A 14,325-nucleotide genomic window follows, 5' to 3' on the forward strand; every position below is an offset into this window, starting at 1 on the left:
AGCGGTTCTACATACCTCGATATCACAACCTCTTTCACTCTTTTCGAACGAGATTTACCACGTGTGACTGTCGTTCCCGTTTCTTTTATTCGATTGTGCCTCATTTTGGTATTTTTTTTTTTTTTTACATACAAGTTATCATCACAATGCCACCTAAATTCGACCCCAATGAAATCAAAATAGGTATATTTTTAATATTTCATTTTAATATGTACTACAAGAATGTAAAATTTCCTCACATGTGCATATTTGTTTCAATAGTCTATCTAAGATGCGTTGGAGGTGAAGTAGGAGCAACTTCATCTCTGGCTCCAAAAATTGGCCCACTCGGTTTAGTAAGATTCTATTTTATAAATTTAAACTATTTATGAATAATATTTCTTCTAACTTTTGAGAAATTATTCTATTTTATAATTGTAAATATCAATCTTCCTCTTTCATTATTTGATTCTATTTTACATTCTATTAATAAATAAAAAACATTTATATAGTTCTTAAATATTGGTTTATATTTATAGTCTCCTAAAAAAGTTGGTGATGATATTGCCAAAGCTACCAGTGACTGGAAGGGTTTAAAAATTACCGTCCAGTTGACAATTCAAAACAGACAAGCTACAATTACAGTGGTTCCCTCTGCTGCATCGTTAATTATTAAGGCTTTGAAGGAGCCACCTAGGGACCGAAAAAAGCAGAAAAATATAAAGCATAATGGGAATCTATCATTTGATGATATCATTTCCATTGCTCGGTCAATGAGACCAAGATCTGTAGCGAAGTACCTTAGTGGTACTGTTAAAGAAATATTAGGTACATGTCAATCAGTTGGATGTACGGTTGATGGAAAACCACCAAGAGATATTATCGAAGAAATTAATGATGGAAAGCTCCAAGTCCCAGATGAATAATATGGTAAGTTTAGAGCTCCTTGCCGATATTTTCAGCACAATGTCTCATTTTATAAAATATTAGAGTTTATTATATAACTAAAATGATGGATAACTAAATAAATAAATAATATTTATATTGTTATGTAAAGTATTTGCTTCGAGCTCTGGGTAGGGGTTAGCATCCCATCCACCTGATAGCTGTAACAATTTATAATGTTGTTACAGACTCTCAGGGATATTGCTACTGAGGAGAAAACCTCAATAAAAAATCATCATTTAATATACCATAAATATGTAGTATTTTAGTTATAAAAATTTTACATTCCTATTGTTTCAGATGTATCATAAGGAGTAAAGAATAAAACATTTTTAACATGAAGGTGTTGTATTTTTATGTATGTTCCCTCCTTTTAATGAAATAAATAAATTAAAAATGTTTTAATATATCATATACCTTGTACACAATGAATATCCATCCACACATCCATATAACATATTGTTATTACATTTATTTAATGTTAGATATTCTAATTATAATATGTAACAAATATGTTATATAGTTAGAATAATTTGTTTGCAAATACTATACTAAAAATGATTTTTAAACATAATGTTACTATTTATCTTCATTCATATAAAATCTATCTTTACTTTAGATTTGACTATATTTCCTTTTATAAGTTAATTTTTTACCATTTTTATTGCCAAAATTTAAAGTATACTAAACTAAAGGGAAATTTAATATCATTAAATCACTATGTGTTCAATGTATTTACTAGTTAAAGTAACTATATATTTCTAAGGGAGTCATGATCAATTAAAAATTTTTCAAGTACAATTACTTTGTTATATTAGGTATAAAAAAAATATTTATAATTTATGAAATTCAGATATAAAATTGCAAATAACGACAGTTTTTAAAATGAATAAAACATTATTATTTCACCACTCTTGAAATATATTCTGTACTTTAAGTTACCATATTAAGTGTATTTATTGTTGAGAAATTTTTTAAAACATTAGAAACCAGAATTACTTGTACATTCCTTACGCATGTCTCAATGAAACTAGTTAAATTAAAACAGTAGAGAATAATGGAAAAGATTTTAATATCAAAAGACATTTCCCTATAATAGGTTTAACAATTCAGTCTCCTAAAACATATCCTCGTCCCCAATTATGACCACCAAATGTATTTCTAGCTTGTTGTGTTTGTGTTCTTTGCGTAGGAGCAGCTCCAAACCATCTGATATTACCTCTTTGAGATGGAAAATAAGATTCAAGAATTTTTGGAGTATTTAATAATTCAGGTCCACCGAGTTCTTGAGGATATTTGAATTTTAAAAACACATAAAGATGCCCCACTAGAATACCAAAAAGTTCCATCATGCCACCTCCAGAGATAATGAGATTAAATGCAAACAATACCCATGGCAAGTATACTGCTTTAAATTGTGTACCTGTTGATTTATAGAAACATACAATTAATATAAATTATGATAGAATGACTGACAAATTCATTGCCTTATGCTTATAAAAAGAAAAATACATACCAAACCAGAAATTAACAATAGCATCTTTATTCAATTGACACCAAACGTATAATATGCTGAGTACCATAGGATCCATAAGAATATGTAATTCACCAATAACTCCTATGATAACGCAGCATATCCAGTTGAATAAGAGTAAGAAACAATAATCTGCTGGTCGTCCATCGTATTCTCCACGTTCTAACCTCAACGAATAATTATATAAGAAATAACAGTTAATCAAAAAATGAAATCCCGAACCCCGATTTAAAGGGTAGAAAAACACACTGGTGGCTGCTCTCCATATTTCAAAATTGTTTATAAACCGTTCGTTTATAAGTATTAGTGAAGTCGGATTTATTAACCCGAATCTTCCAACTAATGTGCAAACTATTGTACATAATAGCCAATATCTTGTAAAAATTGGTAAAGAATTAATCCAATTCCTTACGTCTGACATTTTTGTAATTTTTACGTTGATATAATAATTAATATGTATAACACCAAATTCGACACGTACGTACAACTCAGTATGACAACGTATGACGTGTGATTATTTAGTGACTAAACAACGACACAATGTAGACTAGGTTAGGACATATAATAACAGATATGGTGCTAGTATGAATTATCCTGACTAACTTCCTATACTTATTCTTTCAATATTTAAGAACAAAAAATGTAAAAGAAGATACAAAATTTTAATTCCATTTCAATTACAAAAAAGAAAAAAATAGTATGAAGAAGATTTTGTAGAATTGTTCATATTTTCATGCTATAGTATAATTTCTTACAAAATTCTAAAACAAAAAATAAACGTCCTTAGAATTTACTTATATTAAATTTCTAATATAATTGTGAATTTATAAATAATATATAACTTATAAATACATATTAAAGTTTCTCCAGTAGTTACATTGTTATTATAAAGTTCTATATTACAAATACAAAAATAAATTATATAAAATTGTTTTTATTGATATAACAGCACTTCAAAAATGGTGATCAATAACAAAATTGACAGTGATTATAAAATGTACATGTATTCATATGATTATTTCATAGTAGTACTGTATGAAAATTTTGTAATACTACTTATATGAAAGTTTTATATTTTAATTTTTGTTATCCCTTTCTTTTCCACGGCATTATATAACATCAAGAATAAATTATAAAATTTATTTAGAAATGTTCCATTATAAAGTATAATGTAAAACATTTGTTTCTGATATTTTAAATGTACAATAATGAGAGAGAAAAAGAGACTTTAATACAGTATGGATTGAAAATGTGAAAATTTGTTACTAAAGAATTATTACAGAATATAAAACCATACTTCCTATTTACACACGACAGCAGACATACACACATATATTAACACAACTAATCATCAGCTGTTCTCTTAACTTTTCGTTGCCTAGAACTTTGTCTGGGCGTTTTAGGAGATTTATCTGTAAGAAAGATTTTTATGTAAAATGCTATTTTTTAAATTTTATTTAATGTAAGTAAAATATGAGATACTTACTAATTCTATTTAATGTTTCTTTTGGCAACCAATCATAGTCTACATTATTAGGGTTTGATGTGCCCATTTCGACAGGAGTTCTACGAGTATTAGAAGATCGAGATTTACGACCAAGAGATGAAAGAAGTTGCTGTCCTCCTACGAGTGTCAATATCACACATGCTGCCAGAAATGCATATAAGAAAATTGTTTCTCCGTCAAGACCATCATCTGATTCTATTATTTGCACTGTTTCATTATAAACAGCTTCACTAAAGTCAATACCATTCTGCAAAATTATGGACATTTGTCAATTTTTGCATCAATACTTTTAAAATGGAACATTAAATGTGTTACATACAGAATCTTTATAATTTAGATTAATATTCAAACCAAAAGGTCTTCCAACAAGATTTTCTGATGGAATAAATGAATATGCTAATGTTGCTTCGTGTTTTGGTTTTACAATTTTGTTATATACAGCAGTTGAAAAATTTTGGATATAAAAGTTAAACTCCATTGAATAACGGAAAGAGGCATCCAAAGATTGAAGAATAAAATCAGATTCTCCTTTATTGGTGAAACCAACAAGAAATTCAACTATATTTCCAGCTGGTAATTCTAGAAAAGTAAATAAGTTACTAATTAATATGAATATTAAAAATATTAATAAGATTTCAAAAGGCTTATTATATATACCCAATGTTGATAATCCATTATTAACTGGTTTAGTAAATAATATAATTGTATCAGCATCAGATGAAGCAGTGATTGTTTCATCTTCTGGTTCTTCATCTGTTATTACAGAATTATCTTCTCCTTCAATATCCACGATATCATCTATATTTTCATCTTCTTGAGCATAAACTGTAATAAAAATTTAAAATACAAACAGGATTACTTATACATAAATGGTTACAAATATATATAAAATAAAAAAACTAATTTGGTCAATATGATTTGAATTTATTATCTAAGATGTTAGTTCAAATTTACTAAATGACATTTGTGACGGTTGCATTAATTATATTTTCAATATAAATTATAGAAAAACTGGAACAGAAAAGAAAGTCATTTTTTTATATCAATATATATTACATTTGTGTAATACAAATATAAATCATAACGTATGAAACAAATATTAGTTAACGATTTTTATTATCCATTACCTTTATTCGTTGTGAAAGTAATTGCAGAAATGAAGAGTAATAAAAAAATGCTAAATTTCTTCATTTTGTTGCGATGTTTTAAAACTAACTTTCCTGTTATGAAAATCGATTTATTCCACTTCTCGAGCACTCACTTCAAATCAACACTCGACTACAGTGCTTCGAAATAACACAACCTGCTACCATCTCTGCCTGCAACGTGGAAGCACAGTAACGCAATCGTCAATCCTACAACGTGGAACATTAACGTAGCGTTGGCATTAAATAAAGGACATCACAAATGAAAGGTTTCGTGTTGCCAATATACTAAATTGAATTACTAGGCTGCAGATTTGTGAATTTAAAGGTCCAAAAATCAACAGAGTAAAGATATAAAATGCAAAAATATATATAATATCCAAAACAAACTATTCGTTACAATATTTAATAAATAAAACAAATTTCTGCGGAAAATTCAATTTCTTTAATAGTGTCAGAAAGGTCTCTGTAAATATAAAACAATGAAATATAATATTTATAGAAAGATATATTTTCTGGCTACTTCGTTTCAAATCATGTATTTTTATATATTAAGCACTCTTACAATAAATTAGAGGACGTTTGGAAGCACATTCTACGGAATTATGAGAGCATTTCAGGGAAAATTCGTACATATTCATTTTCTTCAATAAATCTATATTATTCAAATACTTAAGTCTTTAAGATTCAATTACATAAGAAGTATCCATGCATCTATTCAAATATCTATCTTTTCAAACAAAAGTAGAATTTCATTTGCATATAGTATCTTCGAACATCTTTAGTAATTTCCTAAGTTAGTAATATATACATATATTTAATTAAATTTAAAAGATATATTATAATTCAAGTATTATTCTCAAGCAATTAACTATTTTTTATTCTTTAATTATAATTTTCTTTTGCTTGAAAAATTCATGTGAAAATAAACCAAAATGATTTTTAGAATCGTTCTTTACTCTTAAGCTGCTGTGCTATTGGTTCTTGCATGATATTGGTTGCGCATGGCATAATCCTGCACAGTAGAAATGAGGAGTGGGAAACTGCCAGCCCCGGGCTAAGAATGTTAGTCAGTCGATTCGTTCGTCATTCGTCGCGTTAACATCGGATAGGAGTGGTCGTTCTTCGTTACAACATACTGGTAAAATATTAAATAATATTATAGTAACTTAATTTTCTCTTTCAATAATGTTTATTATACGTTTTAATATATGTATATTACTTTCTTATTACATTACTTACTTTTAATATATATTAAATGTATTAATAAAAAGTATGTATTTTTTAGATGAAATTGAAATAATCATGCTTTTGTTTCAGGAAATCTATCTATTATAATACATAACGACTAAATGGGAGAACAGTATTGCACATTACAGAGGTAATTATATTTATTTATTATTGCTTACGTGCCTTTCAGCTTTGAACGAGCTTTCAGTTTTACATATCTTTTACCTATTTTGCTTCTTACATATCTACCTCGCCCCTTATCCACTCTATTATATTGCACTCCCTTAATTATTCTATCTCTAAAAACTAAAAACTAATAACTAAAAACTATTGCAACGTTTCTCCCCATCTTGTATTGCCCTTCTCTTCTCTATTATTGCTTTTAGTTCTGTTAGTCCTTTTCCAGTCTCATTTAGTGTTTTTTCTATGTTCTTTGGTTCTCCCGTTATTTCGCATTCTTCTATTACATGTCTCAGGTTTTCTTCTTTTCTTTGACATAGTCTGCATCTTTTTTCTCCCTCTTCTTTCCAGTATTTCCTTGCTTTGGTCTTGTTTTTGCTTCTGAATCTTGTTAATATTTTTCTGTTCTTCCACTTCATTCTCCCTTCTAAGTACTTTGGTAACTCTTCTTTGGCAATTTTTCTGCAATGTATATTATATTTGGATTCCCTTATCCTTTCCCCCTCTCTTCTGTTTTTCTCTTTCTTCTTTCTTCTATAATTTGGTCTGCTGTTATCCTTTCTTGCTCTTCTCTTACTTCCATCTGTGTTCTTCCATTTCTTTCCCTTCTTTCTTGCTCTTTTCCCTTCTTGGCCATTTGCCCAATTCCTCTCTTTTTCCTTTGTGCACTCCTTTAATAGTTCCTTTTTTTGATTCCAAGGCTTTCACTTCATACCTTGCTGCTCTTCTTAATGCTTTTTCTTTGATTTCTGTTAGTTTGCATTCTCCTATCAATATATAATTTGGTGTTGTCATACATATACCTAAGATTCATTTCACATATCTTCTTTGTATTCTATCCAGTCTTTCTACCATGTTACAGCTCCATACCTCTGCCCCAAACAGCGCCAAGCTCTCTACCAGTGATCTCTTGTAGTCCTGTTTGAATATTCTTTCTCCCACGTTCTACAGAGGTAATTATACTTTATTTCATAAATTAAATATCTGAAATATTTTATTTACGAAATAGGCTCATTTCATAATTTTCAACATAATTCTTTATCTTTCTACATTCTCTTTTCTTAGGTTCTTCAAAATAAAAATTATACTTGTCATGAAAAATTTCTTTAAAAGAAATTAAAAATTATTTTCTCTATGAATAAGATAATCATAAGAGAAAAATTCACGAACACGTAAATATGAGTTATTATTTATATTTTAGATAACGTAAGAAAAGAGAAAAAAAGAACGGAAAAATAAAGAATTTTGAAGAAGAAATATGAAGAAAAAGATTAAAAAGGTCTTAATAATAATAACAATTAAGATAAGAAATACAAGGTCACTTACCATCTATTCTAGTTTTACAAACATCAACGAAATTTGTAGAACATAACGGTCGTTGCGGTCAGTCAATGTAAACATCTTTAATCTCTTAGTGTTCGGACACTTTTTGTTATGATATGATCCTGAACCAAGCAGGTAGTTATATACACATGGGGGGCAATGATGGCATATATACTGTAACTACAGTATTTATTCAATTCCGTTTCAATGTTAAACATTTTAGTTCAAATTTAGAATACACAAATTTTAGAATTTCGCATATCACAAATATTTCTTCTTCTTCTTCCATTCTCTTAACATCATATTGATAAGACATGAATATTTTTCAGAATTATTTTTTTATAACATGTTAATTTATTTTAAACATTAAAGATAGTAAATTATGTTTAAAATGTTTAATTCACGAGTTACTCATAAATATATTTTTGTAACTTATTATAATTTGCTATAAATGCTAAAGAGAATAAATTAGACTAATTATGTTTAAAACTTAATAGTTATTTTGAATATGGTTAAATGATTGATATCATCAAATGATGAAGTGATAAATTATTATATGAAATAAATTAACTATTGTTTAAACTCTTTGCTTTAGGGGACATAAAATTGTGGCGTTTTTATTATATTACTCAATATTTTTTGATGTGTAGATTCTAAAAATAAAAGTTTTAACTTTAGTAATTCCATGGTTCAAAAGTATGCATATGTAAAGCTAAGCATTTTTTGTATATCTGACACATTGGTTTCATGGATTCAAAAATGAAGTCTAATTTTGGACATTAATGTTTCAATTTATTGGAATTTTAATTTGTTTATTATTAAAAGGTTTCATTGGATTTCATATATCATTATTCAAATTTTTTGGACAATTATGACTGTCTCTTAAAACAAATTATAATAATTCCTATTTTGTTAAAGGTTGGCTTATTCCTTCTTCTTCTTGCTATTCCCTGGAAAGGACCTAGTTGTATTTCAAAAGTCAAGAATGTAAGTAATTTTGTATTTTGTACTTCATTTAATTTTATTTCTTGTATTTTACATTAATTATCATTAATTAAAAAATAGAATCTTTTGAAAATTTAACAAATTGAAACTTTTTATTTTTCTGAATTAAATATCGCTAAAATTTTGTTTGATACAGATAAAATTTGCATCATTTCACATTTCCCAAATAATTAATACTGTCTTTAGGAATAAATTATGTATAATATTTTATGCTTTCTTATAGGAGAATCTTCCAGCCTTCACTTCTTCTATGGAACTCGACGATTCCTATTTGATGGCGGTTTTACGATGACTTGTCTTCGACTCCAGTAGTGTTAGTGACAACGTTCGTTACATCTAATCGTAAGTCGTATGCATTTTTGTTTCTTTGGTCATTCAATCATGTCGTAGGATGAAAGGTCCGAATCTACACGGAATTTACTGGTTGTATTATATTGAATTTTTGACGAGCATAATGAATAGAGAATATATATTTTACTCGTGAGTAGCAGGACCGAATTAACCCCTTGCCGTGCTATTTAGCTAGACGAAATGCAGGCTCAACCTGTACTTGTACACGTATCGATATATTACGAATAAATAAATAATATCACTAAACAAATCTACGTAAATGAATTACGATTCAACGAAGCTAATAAAATTGCAAAATTCGCATAGACCATGCGAATGACAATGAAATCTTCATATAATCATGTATTTCTTGGTCGGATTCATAACGCGATCGTTACATTGTAAATAAACGACTTCAACAGAACAGATGATCGCATTTTCCATATTTCATCTTGTTCTCGAATAAATTTCTTCTGCGCGAGATTCGCCTTATACTCGTGCGACTCAGTCACGTATAACGTACGTACGAAAGCTTTGAATAGGGAGATTGCACTGTATCATTCAAACGCAAAGGATTCGATATGGACAAAGAAACTAAGAGTTGTGAGAAGACCCAATATCTAACGTTGCCGATGACTATAACCATACACTTTTAGAAGTAGCTACAGTTATTGACCAACGGTCCCTTACGTGGTTTAAATATAGTGGAAAATCAATAATTTCTGTAATATTGACGCATTGAGGAGAAATGTTTGGACGTACGGTAAGGAGTTCTCCAGGGAGTGACTCCTCCGCGAAACTTCTTCGACGAAGAGCGTTTCCGTTTCTTTCCATTAAAGCTGTTAACGTGACATGCTGGGTACCGATAAGTCGGATAAAAGTAATGAAAATTATCATCGTGTCACATCGAACGTCCACATCTATGTAGCTACATGTGAATAGGATAATACAGACACGAAAAATGATGTTACAGGATATAGGTATATATATATACATGTATTATATATGTCGGGTTAGGATATTTTGAAGCACAAAGTAATGTTTGCTGCGACGCTCGGTATAATAATGCACGTAAAGATGACATGTAAAACTCTCCAAGGCAATCGCAAGAATAATGGACTGATGGGAATTTTCCTCTCTTTACGATAGCGTTTGTTCGTTGCATATTGCCCGGGGATATCAACAAAATTCCAGCCAATGCTGCCAGGCTGACTCGGGCTCCTGCCCGGGGTTTGATTGTTAATACAATGTGTGTCCCACAATATTGGCACCTTTCTGTTAAGTAAAAACATTCATCCCGTGACCGTGGCTACGTTCGGTGACCAGTTGTGTCACCTCGAACCCAAGCCCACCGTCACAAATCTTGGGCAAACATAATAGGATTGAATCATAACAACTAAGTACAGCTATAACAAATAGTCTAGACTAAAGTATTGGGGATCATCCCAAAAATTCCAAAAGAAAAGCCCCAATGTTCCCTCATCTCCGATATATATATATGTCGGGTTGGCGTTAAGATTTGAGTTAGGGTTGAGGGCGTGAAACGAATCCCTATTGGCGCTAGACGTGATCACTATGCAATAGAGGAGATATTTACTAGTGCAAACATGACCATGTTGGAATTGGACAAGTAATCGCGATAAATTGATACTCGAGAAGCTAATGACAATGATCCTAGGCTCAATAACGAATCCACGGTCAACGGGATGACGAACTCTACGCTTCTTTAGCGTCTAAGTTGTACTCAATGTTAATGCGTGGGGCAATCACTACGTATCCGAGAGTTACTTGAATCGTCGTCGAGATCGTACCGGAGAGTGACTCTCCGTCTCGACGATGCCGTCGAGGAAAACTATAATGGGTGGGTCTAAGGACATGAGATCCTCGGATTCGTCAAAGAAAGCTTTCGTTCCAAAGGTGAGGGAAATTAGCGCTATTGCTAATTGGTCGATCTCCATATCGGCGTTTTGAAACAGATGCTGGCCGCCCTTGAGGGGAGGTTGTTGACGGGGGGGCAACGCTCGTGGAGGATAGGTTTCTCCTATCTTCCCGTAGTTGCAACAAAGTCTATTTGACGGACTTCGCTTGACTAAATCTTAAGATCTATAGCGGGTCCTCACGTTAGCTAAACATACGCCACAAAGGCATGCCGACACCCGGCGATCATCTTACCCGGAGGACAAAATCTGCGTGTGGCGGGCCGCGGGATAGAAACTATTGAAGTATTTACTGCCACGTGTCGCTACGACTATTTCTTTTAAGGAGAGGTATAGAGTTACTCTGTGCCTTTGTTAGATAAAACGTTCATCCCTTTGACCGCGGCTACGTTCGGCGACTGATTGTCGCCTCGAGCCCAAGCTCATGATCATAAATCTCGAACAATCGGAGCGGCATTTGTTTAATCCAAGTTACAGAGTTGCGGTATTCCCGCGAATCCAAGGAGGAGCTCCGGCGTTCTTTCATCTCCGACATATATATTTTTATTTACTTCTTTATATTCACAATTTGTCCAATTTGGACACTTGGTAGAATATTTTTAGCAGTTATATTAACATATTGGTGGCTACTGCCAGCGGGGTACCATCCTCGCATTTGCTAAGTTATATCCTTTGTGGGGTCTGCTGGGTGTTCCTTTTTTAGCCTTCTTTCTATATTTAAAGTGTTGATTGTTTTCGCTGCTAACCGGTTTGGGTGTCGACATATATATGTATCGTATGTTTGTGTGAATAAAGAATATCTTTGGTGACAATTTGGAGTCGGTGATGGGATAGAAGGTGCTATTTCAGTACTCCACATAACATTGTTTCATCTTGAAGCAACAATGTATTGTTGTGGTGTATATGTCAAGTATTAATATGAGACAACGAGAAACGCAAAAATATCCCATTACGCTAATTTGTACTTGTTTTGAAAATACCTCGTATTTTGCATTACACTTATATATATATATATATATATATCTAATTCTTGTAATACTAATTTTATAGCATTTTATAGGGAAGCATTTATTATTAGTAAGGTCATTGCATTTTTCCCGTTTTTCATAAACGAATTAGTATCAATTGCTAAGTAATTATATCTATAATAAACAAGTGAAATCATTCTTGCATTTTACATGAATAGTAAATAGAAGTAGTGTACTGCATCTTCTGGAGTATATATACTTTATAACTCACTTTTATTCATACGTTACTTACGATACATTGTGTAAGGCATAATCTATATATCACACATATATTTCAGTGTGCACATATCGAATTTAATTCGATGGTAGCGAAGTTACTATTGATATCTCATAAGGAGCGATGTCGAGAAAGTAAGACAGCTCGAGCAGCGGGAAGCACAGTGTACCTCATATCGAACAATGCATGGGTGACAAGTTATAATATACCATATATATAATAAACCATAATATTCAGCAAAGTACTCACAAACGCATTTCTAAAGTTGTGTTGGTGCGCGATCTCCATGTATGCTGCATTGCTTCTGTGGCGGCACTCGACAAGCCAAATACCACCACTCGACGCTAACTAGTGTTGGACGACAGCAGCGCAGTGGTTAGCGCCTTAGGTTACGAACGTTCTGATATTTCACTACCTTATTGTATTTATTCTTCAGTTTTATTTAATCCAACAAATTTATTCTATTTATTTAATCCTAATAAATTTATTATACATATATTACTTAGTTTGATTTCATTCAAATTCCTCCATAACCAACTCTGAAATGTAATTATCGTTATAATTTATAGAGGAAGCTGTTCTTGACGACAGCGGATGGAGTTCTTCAGGACGAGGAGAACCCATGTGTCCGGGAATAGGTGAGTTGGAAGGTGAGAAATTTATTTCTGTTATATTCTTTTTGTCTTGGATCGTCTCTCGTTCCTTTCGGACCCTCTCGCCCCCTCTCTTTATTTCGGCTAAGGAGAGTTTTCTAAACCAACGTACCGATAGCTTTCTATTGTTGTGACTCCACATCCACATGTTTCATGTACTTGGTATCCGTGTATAACTATGTCTACCACCGCTTTGATTAATTTCAGTGTAACTAGAATGTCAATTATGGCTGCAGTAACCGTTCTAAAATTCCATAAATTCATTCCAAGATTTTGTCGCTCCTCGCTATAGTGTTCAGAATTACTGTTTTCCCTGTTGGGAACATGGCATGATCTCCAAAGGTGTCAACGTCCTTTTGCGTATATATCCCACTTGTAGCTAGTGGTCTAAGTTGTGATCATTGTTCACATATCGGGATCTAAGTTGTGATCATTGTTTCCTTATCATATGTCCATTAAAAGAATATGACGGTCGAAATGGCCTAACGCAGAAGTAGCTTAGAAGCTCTGTATGACTCTGAGTGGTAGGATGGAAGTACTCCGTCCAATGGACCATATAATTCCTTTTCCTCTACTTGTTTATGATAACTAACTCACATGCAATATGTATAAAAGATTTAGATCGTTCGCCTGTTTGTATAGTCGATGACCTTAATTCGTATGTTCCTCAGTTGGTCGTTGTGAACATGAACTAGTTTGTTTGTTTATGTGTATTTTATAATGTGATACCCTTTACATTAATTTTAACATTGTTATTTCTCAAGATATCTAGTACCTTAGGGCCTAGGACCTGTGCACTAGTCTGAAGATTTACCTTTACTGGATCAAGGTGTAGGTCAATCAGAATCAAGCGCGTGTACATGTGTTTTCATATTTTTTTTGCGAATACGTGATCATCCATGCTTGCATTGTCCAAGGGGAATTCCGTATAGTAGAATCTTGAATACCTTTTATCTAAGAACTTCATGGAATCTTGTTAAGTCTTTCGTATCTCTATTACTTTCTTCTGAAAGCGGAATTTCCTTCAGACAAATCACGTAACACATATATACATTATTAATATACAGGGTGATTGGTAACTGGTGGTACAAGCGGAAAGGGGGTGATTCTACGCGAAAAAAGAAGTCGAAAATATAGAATAAAAATTTTTCGTTTGAGGCTTTGTTTTCGAGAAAATCGACTTTGAATGTTCGCTCGGTACGCGTGCACTTTATCACATTTCGTTATAACGGATCTCACTGTAGATCGTTGTCTCGATTCACGTTATGTTGATAAACACTTCCAATGTGACCGAAGTGTTTTCCTACCTATT

General features: G+C 31.7%; 3 protein-coding genes and 1 long non-coding RNA gene across 7 annotated transcripts; 2 read left to right on the forward strand and 2 right to left on the reverse strand.

Annotated features, from left to right (window-relative positions):
- The first annotated feature begins 14 nt into the window (after window positions 1–14).
- On the forward strand, window positions 15–1,266 carry LOC100645229 (60S ribosomal protein L12). Its single transcript, XM_003403380.3, has 4 exons — window positions 15–183; window positions 262–335; window positions 519–909; window positions 1,225–1,266. Exons 1-3 carry the CDS (start codon window positions 147–149, stop codon window positions 903–905), a joined length of 498 nt encoding a protein of 165 aa, XP_003403428.1. The 5' UTR covers window positions 15–146; the 3' UTR covers window positions 906–909; window positions 1,225–1,266.
- Window positions 1,267–1,979: 713 nt separating this feature from the next.
- LOC100645953 (derlin-1) lies at window positions 1,980–2,999 on the reverse strand. The gene is made up of 2 exons (XM_003398303.4): window positions 2,441–2,999; window positions 1,980–2,347 (listed from the first exon to the last, which is right to left on the reverse strand). Exons 1-2 carry the CDS (start codon window positions 2,877–2,879, stop codon window positions 2,034–2,036), a joined length of 753 nt encoding a protein of 250 aa, XP_003398351.1. The 5' UTR covers window positions 2,880–2,999; the 3' UTR covers window positions 1,980–2,033.
- Window positions 3,000–3,372: 373 nt separating this feature from the next.
- LOC100646350 (translocon-associated protein subunit alpha) lies at window positions 3,373–5,370 on the reverse strand. The gene is made up of 5 exons (XM_020864880.2): window positions 5,093–5,370; window positions 4,623–4,790; window positions 4,285–4,544; window positions 3,945–4,212; window positions 3,373–3,870 (listed from the first exon to the last, which is right to left on the reverse strand). Exons 1-5 carry the CDS (start codon window positions 5,154–5,156, stop codon window positions 3,803–3,805), a joined length of 828 nt encoding a protein of 275 aa, XP_020720539.2. The 5' UTR covers window positions 5,157–5,370; the 3' UTR covers window positions 3,373–3,802.
- A 726-nt stretch (window positions 5,371–6,096) lies between these two features.
- LOC105666142 lies at window positions 6,097–14,144 on the forward strand. 4 transcript variants are annotated; one of them, XR_007225375.1, is made up of 8 exons: window positions 6,097–6,251; window positions 6,431–6,491; window positions 7,383–7,473; window positions 8,762–8,830; window positions 9,072–9,190; window positions 12,422–12,748; window positions 12,930–13,010; window positions 13,778–14,144. It is a non-coding gene; the product is annotated as an uncharacterized LOC105666142 (long non-coding RNA). The 4 variants fall into 4 exon arrangements; XR_007225376.1 differs by having other exon boundaries at window positions 12,930–12,998; XR_001099038.3 differs by lacking the exon at window positions 12,422–12,748 and having other exon boundaries at window positions 6,098–6,251; window positions 13,778–14,142.
- Window positions 14,145–14,325: the final 181 nt, after the last annotated feature.

Source organism: Bombus terrestris, chromosome 10 (genome assembly GCF_910591885.1).
Source record: "Bombus terrestris chromosome 10, iyBomTerr1.2, whole genome shotgun sequence".
In the NCBI taxonomy this organism is placed as follows: domain Eukaryota; kingdom Metazoa; phylum Arthropoda; class Insecta; order Hymenoptera; family Apidae; genus Bombus; species Bombus terrestris.